The sequence below is a fragment of the Ostrinia furnacalis genome, unplaced genomic scaffold, assembly GCF_004193835.3.
Source record: "Ostrinia furnacalis isolate ACB-3 unplaced genomic scaffold, ASM419383v2 OfSCF2585, whole genome shotgun sequence".
Classification (NCBI taxonomy): Eukaryota; Metazoa; Arthropoda; class Insecta; order Lepidoptera; family Crambidae; genus Ostrinia; species Ostrinia furnacalis.
Genome location: NW_021132824.1, coordinates 75,008 through 98,172, shown reverse-complemented (window position 1 = coordinate 98,172; position 23,165 = coordinate 75,008). Strand labels below are relative to the sequence as shown.

Genomic DNA, 23,165 nt, shown 5'->3' with positions numbered 1-23,165 from the left:
GAGGCACTGCGGTATTTCGGACGTGAGTATATCACGAAGCTTCCCGAAAGCTGCCCAGCCAAGTTGGATTGACGATTGACTTCTTTCTCGAAGTTGGACCTGCGTAACTGGACTGTTTGTCCCAGGTCAGTAAACTTTCGAGTGTAGAGTCTCCAGATAAGTGGATACTACATGGACATTTGACATGTTTTTTGTCTTGTCCATATTCATTTTCATACTCATTCATCAGGCCCACTTGTTGAGAGGCTCTACTTAGGCCATCGAGCATTATGCCTAGATCTTCCACAGTCTCAGCCATGATTACGACATCGTCCGCAAATCGAAGGTGGATTATGTACTCGTTGATATTTATGCTGAATCCGCTCCAGTTCAGAAGCTTGAAAACATCTTCCAGGGCGGTGTTGAACAGTATCGGAGATATGACATCTCCCTGTCTCACCCCTTGCTGCAACTGGATGAGTTTCGAGTCCTGATCCTGGAGACGAACCGACATTGTGGCGTTTTCGTACAAGCCTTTCAACACTTCGATGTATCTATAGTCAATTTGGCACCGTTGGAGAGACTGTAGCACTGCTCAGATCTCGATCGAATCCAAGGCTTTTTCATAGTCCACAAACGCTAGACAAAGTAGTAATTACCTTGATAATTTCTTTGATTTTACTAGTGTTTCGATTGACTGGTGGCATTTTTGTTAGATAAAATTATAACTACTTAGTCATTTAAAAATATTTCTTGTTGTTTTAATATTTCACTATTTGGATAAGCACAATATTATACGAAGTGATGAACAATCTTTTTAAAAATGTAAGAGAAATATTGTCACTTTTTGTTTTAAGGCGTTTTTCGTATTACTTTATTGTGACTTATCTTATGGTTTTGGAGTAAAAGCGTCTTTATGCTAAAAATGACGTTTTTCAACACAGAGTTTACATAACTATCACAGCGTGCCCGTCCAGATCCCGTCACTACTAAAACGTGTCACTGTTACTCACAACAAATGCCGGTTTTCCCATTAAACTCCATAACGACACTAGTGATATCTGCCGAACTATTTGAGCTTTAAGCTTGGGATTTTTACAGCATGCACTTTTCGCGGAGCGCTGATAGATGGCGATGTTAACTCAATTTCTCCCAATTTCGTATAGTGACGGTTTGATTATGAACGTGCGAAATTTTAATCCTGTACTTAAGGCGTTCGGTCGGGGTAATCCAGGTCTGTATTAATATTACGGTTGACCTTAAATGAGGGTGCGGGATATAATAATAAACATTACTCTGAATATTATTATTTCACCAATATCGTCCCACATGTGCTATAGTTTCAGTACATCATTTATGTAGCGTCCATTTATTACTGTATGTACCAATTTTATTGACGTAATAATATTTTAACATAATTTGTTTCCTTTTCAGATATTGATCGACCAACGAAGAAGTTATTGGTAAGTTTTCAAAGTTATGTTTATTTTATAAGCAAAAAGGGTAGGTACCAAAAACTTGTTATCTATTGTCAGGTTCATAAATAAATGACAATGTAAAACATATGAATACTCGTATTGTAACCAAAATTTTTTCCGAAGGGACGGAATATCACTGATGCCTTTCAGTAATACCCACTCATTCCCAGATATGAATCCCTGGGGTTTCTTGTTGCGTTATGAAACAAGCTCACTGTTATTCAATCATTCAGCAAAAGCCGTACATAGGGGCAATAAAATACTAGAGAGGGAACATTTATCTTGTCAGGACCCGCGAAAGATATATTTGATTGTACCTATTCCTTTATTTAATTGTGGATAAGACCCTCGTTAAGATGTGGGCTTTTTATTTGCTGAGGTATTTAACCATTTTTTTCTCTATACAAAACAATCTTAAAAACGAAAAAAAAGTTTTAAATAGAAGTAAAAAAAACAGTAAGCTTCTTTACATAGATTTCACAGTTTGGGATTTGAATCCTCATACTCACAAAGTCCTACCGACCATACTAATTATGTTCACATCGGTTAATTAGAACGGGTGTAGCCTGTGCTATTATATCAATTAGTAAGTGCGTAAATTGTGGCTACCTGCGCTTTGGCCCAATTAGCTACTAATTACTTACCTTTCATAATGCATAAGCTGTCTAATATTCACAAAGCAAAACGATTAATTGAGCTACTAAATATTTTAGATAACTAATGTCTAATTTCGTTTTTGTTTTTAGTATTGTTTATTTCGTATTAATATAATATAATGTTGACACATCAATCATAAAGGAGCACTTCAGAACCACTACAATAATCCAATTTATCAACACATAATCAACTCTCAAGTTACAATATTAACATTATGTGCTGACAGTTTCGCCACAATCCTATTATTGGCAATAATAACGACACTGTCACAGGCTTTCAACAGATCACAATGGCGGTCTGCAATAATAGACTACCCACAACAATGGACAGGGCGAAAAGCTTATACCTTTTTTGTGCGGATTGCGAATCTAGAAAGGCTATCAACTAGCAATACAAAATAGATCACCTACATTTGTACCGATATATTGAAAACATGATTTCTATTCAGGTAATATAGATACTTGTAAGATAATAAATACTTAGATATTCATATATCTGCAGAAGTTTTGCGGTTTCAGAAGAACTTTATTTCCGTTCTGTATTTTGAATCTCATTATAAAACACTATTGAATATCTATTAAACGTTTTATCTTGGACATTATAAAAAAGCTGATAAAAATCACTAACCAACCAAGCGGAATTTACCTGGATTTAAATAATAATACTCCACCTAAATTCTTTATAAATGACGCCATAAATCAAATTATCATTTTTAAACCTCTCAAATTAAGTTACCCGTAGAAGTGGCAGTTCATTATAATAAAAAGACGCTCGCCGTATCTGTCCCTCATTCCTTTGGGGTTTTATTGAAACGAATCAGGAGAATAATAAATCTTTGTCCCTTTATTTGAACACCGTTGAATCTTCTTTGTGTGAAACTTTAAGATTATCAGAAAATAAAATTTGCTTCTTGAATATTTTAGCTGTTATAAAATTTTCATTGTCTTGACAATAAAATAAATAAGAGCCGCCCCTTGACTCAGTTTTACATTTTGTCAATTTTTTGTTAGTCTAACATTTTAAAGGTCTTTATTTTCACTGCGTATTTTTCATTGATCTATGATTTTTCTTAGATTATACGTGTAGCTCCCTCCTATATTTCCGGTCCATAAAATTGTTAGTATTACGTGCTCATTGAGTCGCCCGCAAGTCGTGGCGGCGGCGTCTGTTGCCAGGTCACAGTGCTCGGCCTTTGATGTCGCTCGCAAATTAATGATTAAGCGGTTGGTAATGACAATATCTGACATAGATTCCAATGGCTTTTACATCAGTAATACAATCTTTGAATCTGTAATTTGATCTGATCTATATTAGATTTTGTTCTTAGGAAGTTTTAATTTCATTAACTTCGACCATATTTTGTAAGAACTGTGCTTTTTATAATTATAAAATACTCGTATTTATGTTTCTTTTTAGTGGTAAACTTTAAACTTTTCTCTCCAAGTTCCACTGATTTCAAATCTTAAAGACGAGTTAGTCCGATACGAACCAATCAATGGTACCGACGCTCGGATAACCAAATTAATACCTAATTGCTTCGAAAGAGTGCTCCAGAACCCAAGTCCGGACAACCCAATTATACAAGCACGCAACAGCGAAGCAAATAGCTTTTTCAAAGTGTTTCCCTTTGATTCGGTACAGGACCGAACGTATCGGCTGAATATTCATCTACCGTCGATCGGTAAATTTTTATGGAGGCACGATTGAAAAATGTGGATTGAATTTCTTTTATCGCCCCGACCGTAATATCGCCGGGAGTTTCTGTTATGAGTGTAGGTTCGGGTTTATTTGGATTTTTTGCTATTGTGGCTGTTGGCCAACTTTCTGTGGATGTTTAACATCAGGATTCTCTTGCAGAACTTGTCAGTTGCACTTTAAATTTTATATTTTTTGTAGCAACTATTTCATGTTGAAGAAACTCAAGTGAAAATGAATCATTTTCAGGAATTTCAAAACAAAGATTTGATTTTTAAAAATGCCATAGAAGTTACGAAGCATTTTTTACAACATAAAAGTAGAGGCTAGATACAACCAAACTGTGTGCTTACCATGAGTTTACGTTAGATGTGTTCGCTAGCGACTGCGTAAAAAAATGACATTAAATGTATGACATATTGCGCAGCGCCCTTAGCGGCTACTTTCAAGAAATAAAATATTCATAGATTTTTTTGACGTACTCGCTAGCGAGCTCTCCTAACGTAAACTCATGGTAGATACACTGATGATTATTAAATGACAATTCAGTTACTCTGACACTTTAAAACAAAGCTAATTTCCCAATTTTTGTATCTGACATAAATGGTCTCATTTTCATTTGTGATCATTACTGAAATACTTGATCCACCTGTCGTTATTACATCCAGGAAAACGTCATTTAAAGTCCGTAATACACTTTGGCGTTCTCGTCATAACACAAAAGTACATCGACGGCAGAAAGCGATTTTGTCGTATCTCAAAAAGTCCGATTTTACACCAGAGCAAAAAAACTATTTCAAAAATTCATAAATCTTAAATTAAGAAAGTTAGAAAGCTGAAATTTTACATGTTTTGTCTACTAATTAAACTTTATTTAATAAAGGTGATTGGAATAATCTAGAGTTACTACTTCATTGACTTTTGACTAGTTACAGCAATTGATTTTTTAATGTCGAGCTGCAGAAATGTTGTATCAGGAAGGTAAAATGTATGGCTTATTTAAGTTGACTTCAATTCCCAGGCAGCGGATCTGCTGTATCTCAAAGAAACGATAAACTGTACAGGGCTATTTAGCTGTATGGACCTTATAATGAAATAACTTTCTACATTTGAAATGTTTTATCTACAATAAGAGTCAGAGATGTGAAAACAATAAAATACTGTATCTTTTTCTTAACTGTTTTATTTAAATTTTAAGAATGTAATGGCACAAAAAAATCAGTCTGTTTTTTAATTATAATAATCAGTCCGACAAAAATATTCTTCTTTATTAGTTTATCTCTCTTCTTCATTAATTTTAAGAAGCATACACTTTCTCTTTAAAAGTTTAACAATCAGCCTGCCATAGTTTTTCTTCTTCATTAGTTTCAACAATCAATCTGCTAAATTCAGTATTAGTTTTTAAACTAAATAAAAATAATCATCATGTTACTTTTCCTTCTTTGTTCATTATTATGTTAACTACTTCGATAGCGAATATGAGTTTCCCAGTGTCGTCCAGGCACAACACAATCAACAAAACACAGCAACAATCGAACAGGTACCTTGTCTGCCGCCGCGCTGCTGGTAGGTACTCTGTAGGACGCCGCCGGCCGGTAGTTAGGGCTTCGCCCGGTGTCTTCGGTGGTTCACTTGAGTCACTAACTTCAAGCAAAGTACTGTGGAGGCCTCACACACAAAACATTTCCAAAAAGTCACCAAATTTCACATTTCCGTTGGAGCACACAATAAGCGTGGCACTCGCGGAGCCGGCCCAAACGCGACCTATTGTAACGAGCTGCATCGCTTTCGTTCGTTTGCCGTCGTGGACGCGGCGCGGCGCTACTGTAGTCGCGCGCGCTCGCCGTGTAAGTTTTGGCGGGACGGAGTTGGCGGCAGATTTAAATAGGTCCCGCGCAATCGTACCGTGCTCATTGAAAGTATGTGTGCCTGAACATATACTCTTATTAAAAAGTGAAAATATTTGTATAAACTTTAGTTAGATCATAAAGTTAATTTACCTAGCGGAATAGAGCAACAAATAACTAAGCGAGAGAGCTCATTAGCAGCAACACTGTGTGATAAAAAGAGATGCGTGATGCCGACGCTGTCACGCTCACGTCAAAACATTTTTTTTGCAACTATTTGTACATAAATTCAGAGGCACGCTGAAAATTTGAACTCTGATTTTTTAGATTTTACGTGAGTGAAATCGTGGATGTTTATGAGAAAGTACTTAAGAAACGTGATGACGGGTTCAGTGATTGATTAATTTATTGTACAAAACAGTGAAATAATCCTTATAAACTTTATGCTTTAGATAGGTAATAACGATTTAATATTTTTATAAACCTGTGAAAATCGCTTTTAAAAAAATACGCGTCTGAACTTTACCGTGATACCGAATTGCGCATCAGTTGGTGATGAAATGCGAATGAATTGGAGACTACAAATTAGCGCAATCGGGGCCCAGAAACTGTAAGTTTCCGACATATCGGTTTTCTAAAGTAATGTATTGTTTGTGTTCTGTATTCAAATATTACATCAATGGAATTTCATAGAAACAATTAATTTTGTTTGAAGTTTCTTAGATGGTACGCTTTTGCTTTTGAACTGAATTCAACAAAAGAAGGAGGTTCTCAAATTTTTTTCATGCACGACAAGGCGGGTATTTGACCGCAATCGTACCTAGTGTTTAGTAAGATGCAGTCTATGATCTAGAATTATTTAATTCGATCGGTTTTTATACGTATGTTGGTTTATGCAAACCATTTTAAAATTGAAATCATAATCGAGATGTACGACAACAATATTACCTTACCACATCACTAGATGCTAAGTAGTGACGTGACACGAATTGAAAACCGAGCGGAGCGAAACGAACGCGAAGACAGAGACAGAGACAATCGAAATGTGTTGAATGGTGGACGCATGACAGTTCTTTGCAGCTGTTCGTAATTGATTGTTCATTGCATCGTGAATTTTCCACATTACAAAGGACTTGTTTAAATTCTCGTGGTTCGTTCATACAGTGTTCATGTTTATTTTTCACGTAACGCCAATCGCAAAGTTAGAGCGTTAAATAAAAATTAATTGCGTATGTCGTTGTTTCCGTGACGTAACTGGATTCTCGGAGTAACTGTTCGTGTACCGCTAAGGACCGTGTTGATCGTAAATGGTGTCTGGGTTCGTGTCGCGTGAGTTTTGACGGTCCCAAGATGTGGGAAATGGACTCCGACACGGGATCGCGGAGCGTGTCTTCGGACGGGCTCCGCCGACGCCAAGGATGGGATCCCGAAGCGGAGAGTCTGGCTTCCCAGATGGACGAGCTCGACGAAGTGCTGGCGGAGGAAGAGGAAGGATGTCCGTTGCCGTCCACGCCCGAAGATCAGCATCTACTCGACGCGGAGATGGCGGAGGTGTTGAAGGCTGGCGTGCTCTCGGACGAAATCGATCTCGGTGCGCTCGCACACAACGCTGCTGAGCAAGCCGAGGAGTTCGTCCGCAAGGTGTGGGAGGCGTCCTGGAACGTCTGCCACTTCCGTCACCTGCCGCGCTGGCTGCAGGACAACGACTACCTACACAAAGGTCACCGACCTCCTCTCCCGTCTTTCAGCGCATGCTTCGCCTCTATCTTCCGTATCCACACAGAAACTGGAAACATTTGGACCCATCTGCTTGGCTGCGTTGCGTTCATCGGCGTCGCTATTTACTTCTTGTCTCGCCCAGCCATTGAGATTCAAATGCAGGAGAAAATGATCTTTGGAGTGTTCTTTATTGGCGCCATCGTTTGCCTCGGATTTTCTTTTGCTTACCATACCCTGTACTGCCATTCGGAGATGGTTGGAAAATTATTTTCAAAATTAGATTACTGTGGCATTGCCCTGCTCATCATGGGTTCATTTGTGCCATGGTTGTACTACAGTTTCTACTGCCATTACAGACCTAAAATCATATATTTATCTGTAGTGGTTGTTTTAGGAATTTTGTCTATAATTGTGTCCCTTTGGGACAGGTTTTCTGAACCCCGACTGCGACCTCTCCGAGCGGGAGTATTTATGGGTTTTGGTTTGTCTGGAATTGTTCCTGCAATACATTACGGAATCACCGAGGGATGGTTCAGTCAAGTCAGCAAGGCTTCACTTGGTTGGTTAGTTCTTATGGGCCTATTGTACATTTTGGGTGCTATGTTTTATGCTTTGCGTGTGCCTGAAAGGTGGTTCCCTGGCAAATGTGACATCTGGTTCCAGTCACACCAAATATTCCACGTGCTGGTCATTGTGGCAGCGTTTGTACATTACCATGGCATTAGTGAACTTGCATCATACCGTGTAACGGTTGGGGAATGTTCCATGCCTCCATCGTCGATTGCATTCTAGCCCCGCACTATACCAAATGTGATAGTAGACCATAGATAAATTTAAGTAGTATACAAACAAACATTCAATAGCTTCACTGTATATTTTTAAAACAAGTAATTTTAATGCATTTTGTAAGTTTTTTAATCAATGGGGAGATTTCGTTCAGGAATGTTAAAATTTTGTGAGGCTGAGGGCTCTGTTAAAGTAACTACTGGTGAGGTCACATTGTGTAGTAGGGGGGAGAATACTTTTAAGACCCCAAATTCGTTATTTATTTAATGATAATGATAGTGTTTCTTTTAGTCTTAAAATAACATTATCTTACAAAATTCTGCACTTCTTATTTAAATAGTTAACATAAATTTGGTCTTCAACCGCCTGATATATTTTGTAATAAAAGGGTCTCTTAAATATCTTATTTTTCTATTGTTCAAATATTTTATTATGTGATAGGTAGAGTATTGTACTTAATTTATATTTTTGTCTGTTCCTTGCACTAAATTTTAAGACCAGTGTTAAGTAAATAAGCGTAAGACCCATTCAACAACCACATGATACTATGTTCTTCCAAATGTCAACCCAACCATCAGGGATGAGGTTCTATAGTTCTTCCAAGGTGGTTTCTTCTGCACAACATAACCATCCTTTCTTGTGTTGGTAGAAAAGTGTCTTATTGTCCTTGCATAGACGGTACCACTCTGATTACATGTTGTTTATGTGATAGAATCATAAATGTTACAATCAATTGATGTTGTGAAAATGCATCGAATCTCATAATGTCATTGATATGAATATTATATTTGGTGTATCTTTTTTTAGCTGTTTTCATGTGTCAATACATATTCTTGTTCTTAGTGAGTATTTATAATAACGGGTTTTGTAGTTTAGTCTTTTATCTCATTAAAGTCCATAAATGCAATATTAAATTGACATTCCATCTATTTTTCATACTTACATAGTCATGAGGTTAAATCAGTTATTTGCATTGAACAGTCATTAAATAAATTGGGCATTAATTATATGATCCAAGGAATAATGTGGTCATTAGGTGTATAAATAAATAATTAAAAGTATATTCTAAATTGTTGTAAGTGTTCATATGTGTAAAGATTTTATGAGAAACAAAAACGAAAAAAAAAAAGATTTTGTGATGTTTATTGAATTGAGCTCTCTTGTCTCATGTTTAAAATATGTTGAGAAGGTTTTCCTGAGTTTCTATAGTAATAAAAAAATGGAACTAAGTTATTTAAAATCTCATAAAAATATTGTAAAGACAATGTCTTATCATATTACATTAAAAAATTAAAATGTAAAGAGTAATAATACAATTATATTAAGTAACTTTTTAAAAAGAAATCCTGCTTTCCATAAAAACCTAGTTGATGATTGGGAAAATACTCTGAAATGAATATTAATAAGTAGCATATCAAAAAAGAAGTTTTTCTGATTGGACTGATGAAGAAAGACAATATTTTTCACATTTTTTCAATCATCTTTAGTTAGGTTTTTTTCTCGTTTTTATTTTGGATACTCAACTGATTATGGTGTTACATTATTATTAGAACTTTGAAGTATGAAAGTTTAAAAGCACAGAAATGGACAATATATTTTATATTTATACGAATTTGATATATTATTATGGTGGGCACAAAAAGATTCTTATATAATATTATAACACCATAATATAGTAAAAAAAACTTATTTGAGGTATAACATTAACTATGATCTATTAATTATCTTTAAATTAATAAGTAAGTCATAATTGCATTGAAATGACCTGCTTTCACTGTTCATTGTAAAATTTGTTGATTGTTTTTTGGTGGGATTTATGATTATGCAATAAATTATGATAAAAATATAATAAATTGTTTTATGTAAAAATACCAAATGCCCTAACCAGAGTAAATACAAATAAACATTTACCCTTTAACTGGTATAGAGAAAAATATTTTTCATTAGTTTTGAACCTTGTTTTCTCAATAAGGTTCAAAATATGGTGAAGAAACAAAGACGAAAAACATTGAGGATAGTAACATAACAGGATAGTTACGTACCCATCTACAGAATAATACACGTTGTTTGTATTAGATACCTACTCGTAGTAGATAGGTAGACAAAAGACATTCTAAATATATTTACCTACATAAGGCCTAACTAACCGGTTATACCAATAACTGTAAAGATTTGTCATCATGCATGACTATATACAGGGTGGAAACGATAAGTGATCTCACTCGATTATTTCTAAACTATACAAGATATTCAATACCTGGTTACTGATTCTGAAAGTCCTACACGAGCTCTATCCAACGGTACCAATAATAGGTTACAAAATAAACTGGATCTATCCGAAAATTCAATGTTTCCAGCTTCCATACTTTTAGTAAAACCACATTATATCAAAAACTATACAAGATATCCAAAAACTGGTTACTGATCCTGAAAGTGCTTTACGAGCTCTATCCAATGGTATCAATAATAAGTTACAAAATAAACTGGATCCATCCGAAAATTCAATGTTTCCAGCTTCCATACATTTAGTACTACCACAGTCATGGCACTCATGTCTTGATAAAGTTATAGCAAGTAAAACCTTAGATTAATAAAACCTAGATGGATAGTCTTCATACAAACGCTTCGTCAAGAGTGAGGCAAAAATCTTATGTCATTAGTGTCAATTTTGTTGGGGAGTGTAGACAGTGAAGGCGATTTTCCCGAAAGTAGGGAAATTTTTAATACGTTTTTAATAATTTTATAATTAACAAAAACAAAACGCATCATGTACTTACTTATTTATTGAATTCAAAGTACCTACCTAATAACAATAAGATAAATCGACTTAAAAGTCTCGATTTCATAAAAAAGGAAATGTATTTGTACGGCGAACAATTGGGAAATAAATTTTCTTGTTACTGGTATCATTCCCGTATTTAATTTTTGAAAGCCAAATTCAAGCAAAATGCGCGTAGAATCGTAGTACTTACTTATGAAATGTAACACTGGTCACTTTCTTTTGTTTTTCTGATGTATTTTAGACACCCTTTCACAGCACAAACCGTTTTAATTTATTAAAATTCGTCGGACGTGTTCACCAATTTTTCACTTTGACAGTTCATGTGACGTTTACGGGTAAGCCGTGCCGGCTCCCTAAAAACTGCCTCACCTTTCGTGCACTGACTATCTATCTAGGTTTTATTAATCTAAGAGTAAAACCTAAAACCAATGTTTTCCATGAATAATTTTAATTAAGAATGCAATTTACGAGTTAATTTTAAGTGTTTATAATTAAATAAAAAATTAACACTTCTAATATTGCGTGGCTGGCATACATTTAGTATGGAGGCTGAAAACATTGAATTTTCGGATAGATCCTAACTGGATCTGTAACCTATTACTAATACCGTTTGCAAGAGCTCTTGAAGCACTTTCAGGATCAGTAGGTAACCAGTTTTTCGATATCTTGTATAGTTTAGAAATAATCGAGTGAGATCACTTATCTTTTCCACCCTGTATAGGTCGCTATCGATCGCAACCGTACCTACCTAACCTTCCCAAAGTTAAAGGTGAGAGTGAGTTTGTTCTTGACGTAACGACTTAAGAATATTATGGCATGTCTACTAACGTGTAAGAATTAGCATTTTAGAGTTAATAAATGAATAATGAACAGCCTACGCAAGTTACAAAACATTCATAAGTCTTGGGTTAAATGCATCATTAATCTGAGATCTGACCTGACCTGAGCTTTAATTAAGTAAAGTTCCTAAATCTCATCAAAGCAAAGCCTAATGCTAATAGTAGGTAAGTAATAATAAAATCTAAGTAAGATTAAGCTATTAAATATCATTATTAATACATAAATGTAGTAGAGGAGATTATTTAAACTACACTATTAATCATTTAGCCCCAGTTATTCCCAGTCGTCACCACTGGCGTCGTTCCCACCTTGACTTTGCCACCATTGCTATCAAATTGGATTGTTAGCAACCTATGTAAACTTAATTTGCATTTAGTAAGGTCAATAGGGTGCATTATGCAACGTACCTACCTACCTACCAACTCTCTTTTTAGCTTTTATTTCGTTATAATAACTGCATTTGTGCCAATCAGCCGAAATTCGACGAAGAACGGGTGTCCCAAATAAATTACGCATCCTTGCGCGTGTTTCGAATTGCAAATAGGTAAGTAGGTATTGCAATAAATATTGGTTTGCTTCTACCACACTTCTACAATATTCCATCTATGCGATTGCATTTAAATTATTATAGGTAGTAGTAGTAGTGATTATGAATTTACTTCGAAGGGGAATTAGAACTTTTGAATTTCGCTACGTGTAAGTCGAACCACTGTTACTAGGCTGTCAGTGAGTTAGGTGGAAGAAATTGCTTAGCTTTAAGACCACCAAACTGCAATTTCGAAATCGTAGCATAAGAGTTCCAACTCTTTAGTCGTCGCTGCCACTTTCAGCTACTTTAAGTTCGCCTGGTCGGGACTTCCTTCAATAAACGAGCTGTGTTTATTTTTGACTCGCCCGTTGACACATTTCCTGTAAAATTTTGTGGTGAGCATCTTCTTCACCTATAAAATGGACATTTCTGATATAGTAGGTACCAACTTAAACCCAGAACTTGTTAGATTTTATCTGGGTCTAGGTTAGGTAGGTACTACTTACTTTAACTTCTTTACGAGGTCAACATAAAACTTGTCTACCAAAGCATGAAATTTTAAACGTTGAAGAAAAGACAATCGCTGTCCAATATTTTCATCCAATTTTCCGGGCTAGTGAGTTTGAAATTCTAAACTTCAGTCGTCGTAAGCCGTTAATTTTGATGAATAATACGATAATATTCGTTCGCGGTCGTGGTATTTATTTGTGAAAGACTCCGCTTACGGCCCAGATAAGATAGGATTCGTATTGGACTGATTGAGCTCTACTTGCACGTGATGTTGATAATAAGGTTAGCCAGGGCTAGGGTTGACAACCTCCCTTGAGGTGACCTAACAGAGTGGGAATTATCATTCTTCAGAAAAGTTCTGTTTGTCGTTCTGTGGTCAAACGGGGTTCAAAGATGCAAAGTAAGGGTTCCGTAAAGAATAATGAAGGTCAAAATTATCAGTTAGCTATTACCTATTTTAAAAGATCGTTGTTTAAAATGAAATTTTCGACTATACAATTATAGTACTTACAAAGTTGCAAACTGTATCCTACCTGGGTAACTTTAATTTGCTTTGTTCATTCATTAAATTTTAAGGCATTGAGTAACGTTAACAAACTTTGTAAAACGAACGATACTATACGAATTCTCGTCTCTCGTCCATAAATAATCTGAGAATTTATCACAAAAGCCGTAAAGTAACATTTCCAATACCTTAACTACCTACTTTGAATGTAGGTTACTCTGAATCCTACTGTGATGAAATATTCTGATAAAGTTCTCTTACTTCAGATTAACGTCGTTTTTATCGTTACGAAACAGCTGTATACGAACGAACCGAGTATCATGAAGACATCTTATCAACCTTGTTTGATAAAAATATTATTGAAAAAACGAGAAACCCAACTGCGTAAAAATTAACAGAAAATATAGAAACAATCTTGTGTTCATAAACGAACTCGGAGTCATCATGACAGGTTCGTTTCTGTTACATTAAAAGACAGAAATGCCTCCGAGTTCGTTTATGAACACGAAGTTGTTTCTGTCTTTTAATGTAACAGAAAAAACAGAAACAACTCTTGTTCATACGAAGTGACAAACGCAAACGCCTTCTTTCTGATTAGATAATATCAAATGTTATTGATTGGCTATAGGTACCTACTACTAACATACTTTTAGGTGCGGAAAATAATTTTAGATTTCCTTTATTATCTTTGAGTGTAAGTTCGCAATTCGGATAATATTTTGATAGTCGATATACCTAAGATCAATCAAATGAGTCCTTGGATTATTTTTGTAAATACATTTATCTGGCCATAGGCAATCTTTTGCCAAAACTTCATCGCTTGAGTTGAATCACCTATGCTATGGATGTTGCTATCACCATCACGTATGGAGTTTGACAGATTTTTGACGCTTGTCGAAGTTAAAATAAGATTTTTTTTTATGCATAACAAGGCAGGTATTTGACCACAATCGCAAGATGGTGCAACCCAGCCTAATATTTTTAAGGAAAGTAATGTAACTCAGATTTTCCCAATTACCACTGTGACCTTAGGGTCACACAGAAGTACATAAACATGGTTGGAATTATCCTGCTTTNAAATCTAGATGAAGACCCAAAAGCTAGATTCACCCGACACTACACCGAAGATATAATGTCAGTCTGTACGAGATTAGAATGGCTCTCAAACTGCTGAAAAACAACAAGGCACCGGGTGATGATGTAATCACGGCTGAGCTTCTGAAAGCAGGTGGAACGCCGGTACTAAAGGCTCTTCAGAGGCTGTTCGATTCCGTCATACTTGAGGGAAAAACGCCTACGGCATGGCACAGAAGTGTGGTGAAACTTTTCTTCAAAAAAGGCGACAAAACCTTGTTGAAAAATTTATAGACCTATCTCACTTCTAAGCCATGTCTACAAGCTGTTTTCGAGAGTCATCACGAATCGTCTCGCACGCAGGCTCGACGACTTCCAGCCTCCCGAACAAGCCGGTTTCCGAAAAGGCTTTAGTACCATATACCACATACATACGTTACGGCAGATTATAATCAGCCTCTTAGGCGTTTGTGGACTATGAAAAAGCCTTCGACTGACCTGGGCAGTGCTACAGTCTCTCCAACGGTGCCAAATTGACTATAGATACATCGAAGTGCTGAAGGGCTTGTACGAAAACGCTACAATGTTGGGCGGACCAACATTGACTGGATAAGTTTCGATTTCTGAGCACTGTCCAGGATCAGAAATCGAAACTTATCCAGTTGCAGCGAGGAGTGAGACAGGGAGATGTCATATCTCCGAAACTGTTCACCACCGCCCTGGAAGATGTTTTCAAGCTTCTGGACTGGAGCGGATTCGGCATAAATATCAACGGCGAGTATATCACCCACCTTCGTTTCGCGGACGATATCGTAGTCATGGCTGAGACCGTGGAGGACCTAAACACAATGCTCGATGGCCTCAGTAGAGCCTCTCAATAAGTGGGTCTTAAAATGAACATGGACAAGACAAAATGCGTGGCCTGGACGCGAGCGGCGCAGGACCGGTCTTTGTGGAAATCCTTGGGGGAGGCCTTTGTCCAGCAATGGACGTCTTTCGGCTGAAACGAAATAACAAATAAAAATGTAAAATAATATTTATTTTAAGAATTTACAATTCTGCGTTCTCACTATCGGCGCTAACGCACAACTGCCGCGTGATCAGAATGGCGTATGACACAGCGGGTGGAGGGGGTTTGTTTTGCTAGAGTGACGTATTACTTGCTGTACACAAAACAAGACTCTATTCTAATGATGTTAGTAAGATTTTCGCTATTAGATGATACGTTTGAAATGTAGTAACTATTTTATAAGTACTCACGTCAGTTCGGCTCATTTGCTGTATGTTCGACATCGTAAGATTTTAGGGCGGCTGAAATGCTGTATCTCCTTAAAAATTAATGTTCGACTCAGAAAAAGAGTGCTGTAACTGTTTAACATACTAGTAGTGTGGTCGTATCTATTTTATTTTCGAAAGTTGCGTTTTTTTGACCAGTTACAGCAATTGGTCAAGTAAATTGTAAAAAAACTGGAAAAAATTCTATGACGTATCTATATTTTTTTTCATCATAGAAAGACGATACATACACCATTCGACGCGGCTTTTTTTTCTTAATACAATACAATTAAAAGTCATTTTAGCCAATTTTTGAGATACGACATTTCCGCTTTCTGCCGTCGACATTTTAATCAAAAGATTACGTCCAATTAACCATCAGAAATCGTTCGTTAATTTTTGTACAATATTGGAATGGATTTAAAATCGCAGTAGCTGTCAACTGCTTTTAAAATGGAGCTGCATCTTTGAAATATTGCCCGATTAATTACATTTCGAATGTTGCCAGGTAATTTATTGGCGCCGACCGATAGCGTCGATGTGAGCACACCGTTAATCGCCGGTATTATTTTTCGGATTACCGATTCAATTTTGTGGATTTTGGTTTCAGTGAAACGTAATGAATTGAAAATATACAAATTAGTTTCATTATTGTACGGTTTACACAAGTGGGCATGTTCGCCGGAATTCATAAAAGTGAGCAATAATAATATTATTTAAACAATCATGCTGTTTTAACAATAGCCCAATCAGTTATAATAAGTAATAAAATATTGTGTTTTAAATTAATCCATTGCGAACGTGACGCTACCTACCTACCTATTCATACATACGAGTACATATCGACTCTCGGATTAACCAAGTTATAAGTGAATATTGTTTTATAACTATAACTGTTGTGCGGTTGCAAATCACGATGTTGAGTCTTGAGTCCAAGAAAACAAGAATAAATTCCAGTGACATTTTTCAAATTATAATTTTACTTACTCAAAAAGCACCTGTCGAACAAACGTACAGCCATCGTCTCTCACTGCACCCGTGACTGCACTATCAATGGCTAGGCATAGATACTGATGAATCTCGAATTCTATGAACACTTTGGACCTGTGTTAGACCAAAAAATATGGATGCTATTCCATTTGCTTTTAAAACTCAGCTCGTCAAAACACGACTATTGAAAAATATAAAAATAATCGCGTAATACAAAAAAGTTCAAATTTCCGGAAAAACAATGCAATTAGCCTTTTTGTTGTACAGAATGTTCTGTTTAAGAGCACAAATTAAAGGGATGTTGATAGCTATTTATCGCAGTCATTAATTAAAATGTAAATTAAAAGGCCTCGGCTGATTTTAATTGTTCCTGTTGTACTGGTTTCGGATTATTTTGACATGTCATTTATTTTAGTTTAACTAGCGTCCCGCTCCTGCTTCGCACAGGTACAATGTATTGTACTTATAAACCTTTCTTGAAAATCACTCTATGTATTAAAAAAACCGCATCAAAATCTGTTGCGTAGTTTTAAAAATCTAACATGTATGTAAGGACAGACAGACAGGAAAGCGACTTTGTTTTATGCTATGTAGTGATTATATCACTTTCATTTATGCCCTTAGCCCTTACAGTAAGACAGTTTTTCTTTTTGTCAGAATATCAAAAGCAATAACATAATTTTGACCTCCCTGAATTTGTAATTTTCATAAAGTTAAGGTATATTTAGTTTTGGACATTGTAGTAATCAAACGCACACTGGCAGAAAATTGTTTGGATTTTCATTTTGTTATTTGTAAACGAGAACATCGTTAAGTCAGCGGTAAACATTATTGTGCTGATACAGAAGCCAAATAAAATTATAAATCCCGTTGGTTCAATCAACAAACTCGAAGCAAAGCATTGATGAATAAAACATCTCAGCATTTTGCAGGCACAGAGAGCACGGCTCTGAGGACGCTTACAAACTAAAGCTAAGGTATAATGTTGATTTTTTTACTAAATACTCCGCAAATAAGAAATTTTCACTTAAATATGACTTGCACAGACGGGACTTTCTTTTATGCAAGACAAGGCAGGTATTTGACCGCAATCGCACCTGGTGTTAAGTGAGATGCAGTCTAGGATGGTACATATCTGCCCTGTAAGTGCCTATTCACTCTCGCCTTGAAAAGGCCCGGATTATAGTGTTCAGGAAAAACAGCAGCAGGCAGGGAATTCCAGTTCCTAGCTGTTCGCATTATAAAAGAACTTAAACCTACTACTAGAACTTGAACCTACTACCTTCTACTTGTCGCAACTGCTTCAACCACTCGGCTTCGAAAAGCGTAAAAGTTTCGACTTTTCCAAGTTTAATTTAAGCTGTAAGCTCATTTCATTAATGCCACGTTTCAAAGCTAAAAAGCATTTCAGTATTTGACGAAAACAATGAAAGTAGCTAATAAGTTTAGCAATACTTAAATATGGTGAACATTATCATAGATGAATGGAATTAATTTCTGGCATGTATAAGGAACAAGTAACATGGGGACATGTCAAACTCTTAGCACTGAAATGTGTGAAAATCGATAAAGACGTTCACCACAAAATCTAGATATTTCTTGAACATCGGTAAACTTAATCACATCGCTATGTCGATTAGAATAAGACGTATCGGATTGTATTTCATAAATAACGACCTTTACAGATTATCGATCTTCAGTTACCAGACAACATGTAAATGTCGATAATGTTGTAGTATCCAATTTACTTTTTTTTATCCACAACGAGGAAGCTCTTGACCTGTATCTCACCTGATGGTAAGTGACGATCAGGCCGAAGGTGGAAAGTTCGCTTGCACCCGGAATCCTCAACCACGGAGGAACTGGCTATCTTACCTCTAACTTGGATCTCGGCTGTCAAAAATCGACATCATTTTCTGCTAAGAACTTGTACTTATTACGACATCGTACTCCTAAGAGCATACGAAGTCACGGGCACAGCTAGTGATGTTTATAAAATTCATTCGCTTCCATAACGTTTGCAGACTACTTTGGCTTGCTGTCCGAATTGCTATTACCTACAGCCCGCATGAATAGAACGCGAGAATCAGTAATCTTTCGATTACTTTGATGTTAAATACCGACTGATATTCGGTTAGATAAATCTTTGATCACCAAAATAAGTAAGGATCAGTCGTAGAAATCAGTTTCGTAAGTAGCATGATTTTGTTAAAGGTATTCATAGATGAGATACCAGCATGAGAGAAAAAGAGTCAACCAAGATGCGATGCGGGCATGAGAGAGAAAGAGTGTCTTATTGAAATAGTTCAGCGTGTAGGTACAACAGTCCTCATAAAAATCGAGTTTCCAGTTCTATAGAAAATTATTTTATTATTCGTCTCTATTCGGAATTCTTTATAGTCTTCTCACGCTGAGATAAAACTAAAAAAAAAACTTTTAGCCCATATATTTTGTCAAAATGCTTATAAAACACGAAAGTAATTGAGATAATCATCAAATACTAATTTATGATAAAGTGGCAGGACTTTGAATCAGGCTTCTATTACCAGAAACCTTGATAATTATCACCTCTTTGGGTCAATAATATAGATTAGTGCTGAGAAGAAGCAGCGCAAAGATACTCACGTCTCTATTTTTGTCGTAGGATTTACAATTTTGCAACCTCAATTAAGTATGGTGTAGGATTTTCAATGTTTGCATTGATGCGAGCTAGGCAGTCAAATGATACCTAGATTACGTATTACGATTACTTAATACTTACCTACCTACATATCCCTGGATTATAATTCTGTCATGCATATTATTTACATAAAATTATTGTGTTTAGGTAAATGCCTCAAAAATTTAAATTTTATAATCCGTACTAATAAATTTAGTAGGGACTAGCTTCAATTTCATCTCCCTATCCTTAATGAGGACCCTTTTTACCTTAATCATAGCTAAAACTGACCGAACAGCAACTTCAAATTAAACCTTACTTTTTGTATATTGCTTTTCATGTTACTAAAACACGAACTCGTGTTTAAACGTTTTTCTTTTTTCCTAAAAATTTAAATATAAGTACTTAAACAAATATTATTGTAAAAAAGTTATTTAAAAAAACTTACCAACTGAATCTGTACATCGGAACAACACTGAAATTCCCAACACAACAATCTGTATTTTCGACCACTGCATCACTAAGTTTTTGACGCCCATCGCCTTCCACCTTAAACTAACATTGGACGAACTTTAAAAACACTGGCAACTAGTTTGGAGAAAGAAAAAAATATTTCGAATGCGGCATTTCGCTTGTTCGAAGTTTCGAAAACAGAACGCGAGTTTCGGACGGCCGACGACTAGGGTGCCCCCGGCGTGCGGCTCGCTACTGCTCGGGCTAAGGACTCAGAGGCTGGGTACGAAACCGCGCATGCGTACTTCACTTCTTCAAACTTGTATGCACCGTATTTCCTTTTCATACCGCGTTTCTGTTTGAATTATACTGTTTTCTTTTGACAGTTTTAGTGCGGCTGGCTTTTGACTTGAGCAATTTGTCGTGGCTTCGCCTCGTTCTTAAAGAGTAAGCATTGTTTCGTAATGTACTGGTTTTGTTGGCAAACTTGAGAGTTTAAAATGTATAGAGTGAGTTTAGTTCCAGGTGAAAAAAAACACACTTCAATTTGAGTTCGGAATGCCTTCCTTTACAACCTTTGTGGATATTGCGGGGAAGCAATTTCCAGATTTCGTAGTAAAGCTAGTGTGCTCAGACCTAGATATTGCTGTGTCTACATGAAACGACGTAACGGTACATATTGAAGTAGGTAATCAACATAGAAGATGTACAAAGGATTTTGGCTTCTTATGTGTATCTAGTTCTAGAGGCATATTAGACGATACATTGCCTTTGAGAGCAATATTATGTAGATTACATCATGAGTCAAATAAATCCAACAAAAGATCGCACAGATTGTTTAGCACCCTAAGGATTAAATTATAGATTAAAAATGAAAGTTTGCCATGAAATAAAAAAATAAATAAATGACATTCTACAGAACTGAATGAATTTTTAAAAACAGTACATAAGAGGTTGTATTTAGGGGGCATAAAATAATAATGAAACAGCAGATATATGCGGGCGGCCGCTAGTCGCATAACGCCCGGCGATTTCCATCGCCGCGCTGTGCACACTAGCGCCGCTCCTCAAACATCATCAATCAGGCCGATATTACCCAGGATTTGTCTTTCGGAAGGATAAATCTATGCGTGTAATTAACTTTAGCTGGCCTTAATAAATTGCCTTATACTGTGGCTGAAGTTTCCTGAAAGTATTGGTTATTATTGGGAGCATATTATGCTGCTGATATTCATACCTATAAAATATCAACCTTTTCATCAGAAACTTATGAATATGTTTTCAACGGCACTCTAGTGTTGAGATTTAAGTATTTATTACGTTTGGTGTATGTTTAACACATATCAGCTAATTAATTGAATGTTTCATGGAATCTAACACAAAATTAAATGGTTTTGTAGGTATTTAACACTACAGTACACGCGCCCCTTTTTTTACACAAATACACGCGCGGCCTACTCTGGTAAGCCAATTTAAAATCACTGTAAATCAGTTTGTAAGCAATTTATGAATAAAATTACTGTGTAAATAATAAAGGTGTTTATTATAGTTCTTTTATAATCAAAGTTTCTTTATAAAACTATTTGGGATCAAAAATTATAAACGGATTTAAAATTTGTAAATTTTTGGACCAAAATTGCACTCTGTGATCCATGTTAGCAAAAAAATTATTTACTGAAAAAATATGATTTGTTTTTTATCTTTCATAGCATTCAAGACTTTCTACTACCTGGTACATGGGGTAAATCCACTTTTTGCAAGTCTTCCATAATTTTTTTGTCGAGTGATTTCGGGCTTTTGAGTAGAACCGCAGTTTTGACGGCCAATTTTAGAAAAATGCGCAGACGCTGGCGACCCAAGCTTTACTGGCTTATTGACAAATTTAGTAAACGAGGCTTTCCTGGAATGCCAGCTCTCTGGCGCAAGATTTTAAAAAGTTATAGCGTAAAATGTTACCCTGGTCTACTATAGTAGGCCACGCGTGTACTCTAGTGTTAAGCAGAATTACGTAGAGCTTTGTGTTGTACCTATAGGTAGATCTGTAAAATATCTACTAAATTAATTGATTGTTTTTTTATTTATATTAGTGCTACTGAAATGCTCTTTCAATTGGAGCTAGTGGCAATGCGGTGTTTTAGATAGAGATTTTGTGGGTGTTCATCATCATCATCATCATCATCATTTCAGCTACAGGACGTCCACTGCTGAACATAGGCCTCCCCCAATGCTTTCCATGTTGATCGATTGGTAGCGGCCTGCGTCCAGCGCTTCCCTGCTACCTTTACGATGTCGTCGGTCCACCTTGTAGGTGGACGTCCCACGCTGCGTTTTCCGGTACGCGGCCTCCATTCCAGAACCTTTCTGCCCCATCGGCCGTCAGTTCTGCGTACTATGTGCCCTGCCCATTGCCACTTCAGCTTGCTAATCCGTCGGGCTATGTCAGCGACTTTGGTTCGTTTACGGATCTCCTCATTTCTGATTCGATCTCGCAAAGAAACACCAAGCATAGCCCTCTCCATAGCACGCTGTGCAACTTTGAGCTTCTGTATAAGGCCTATAGTGAGAGGCCACGTTTCCGAGCCTAATTGTGGGTGTTAATTTATTAAAATCATTAAGGCTGTTTCATCATCATCATCAACAGCCCTTTACAGTCCACTGCTGGACTATGAGCCTCCTCCACTATAGTGGAGGGTTTTGCCATAATCTCCACGCTAGGCAGGCGGGTTGGAGATCGCAGTTTAAAAGATTGATGTTTTTCAGAGAGCGCTGCTGCCCATTCTCTGTTTGATGTGTAGTCCCTAAGTCGCCTCTTACGACACCCGCGGGAAGGCTGTTTACTATGTAGGTTATGCATATTTTCAGCTATTTAGCTTGTAGCTTGGCCTTTCCTTAACTTTATGTTTTGTTAGGATTCTATTTCCATCAGTTTGCGTTCGCATTTGCCTGTATACATAACATCAATCAAGCGGTTTGTCAGTTTGTCTTTAAAATACGTATGTTTTGGGCATAATGTGATGACTTATCGTTTTATATCAATGTTTGAATGATTTATCGAATTAATGATGATTATTGATCACATCGCAAAATTAAATAGAATGACCATGGCAATGTCAAATTGATTGATATACAAATAATGTACGACGACGAAAAAATCGAATGAACGTCATAAAAACCATAACCTCTCATCAATCTACTATATAAAAATAAGTCGGGTTTTCCTCCCTGACGCTATAACTCCAGAACGCAAGAACCGATTTCCACGGTTTTGCATTCGTTGGAAAGGTCTCGGGCTCCGTGAGGTTTATAGTAAAGAAAATTCAGGAAAAAATTAAAGGGGATAAAACGGGATCCACGCGTACGAAGTCGCGGGCGGCCGCTAGTTCATCA

General features: G+C 36.5%; 2 protein-coding genes across 2 annotated transcripts in view; one reads left to right on the top strand and one right to left on the bottom strand.

Moving 5' to 3' along the window:
- Positions 1-19,999, bottom strand: part of LOC114355943 (neurotrimin) — a 63,560-nt gene extending 43,561 nt beyond the window's left edge. Inside the window, exon 1 of the mRNA XM_028308995.1 lies at positions 19,774-19,999. Within this exon, the coding sequence (XP_028164796.1) occupies positions 19,774-19,864 (91 nt within the window). The 5' untranslated portion in view covers positions 19,865-19,999. The remainder of the gene's footprint in view (positions 1-19,773) is intronic.
- Positions 6,663-9,821, top strand: AdipoR (adiponectin receptor). Its single transcript, XM_028309000.1, has one exon. The coding sequence runs from the start codon at positions 7,007-7,009 to the stop codon at positions 8,165-8,167; it is 1,161 nt and encodes a 386-aa protein (XP_028164801.1). The 5' UTR covers positions 6,663-7,006; the 3' UTR covers positions 8,168-9,821.
- Positions 20,000-23,165: the final 3,166 nt, after the last annotated feature.

Coding starts and splice junctions, on each gene's coding strand:
- AdipoR (XM_028309000.1), top strand. CDS start 7,007: ATGTGGGAAATGGACTCCGACACGGGATCGCGGAGCGTGTCTTCGGAC.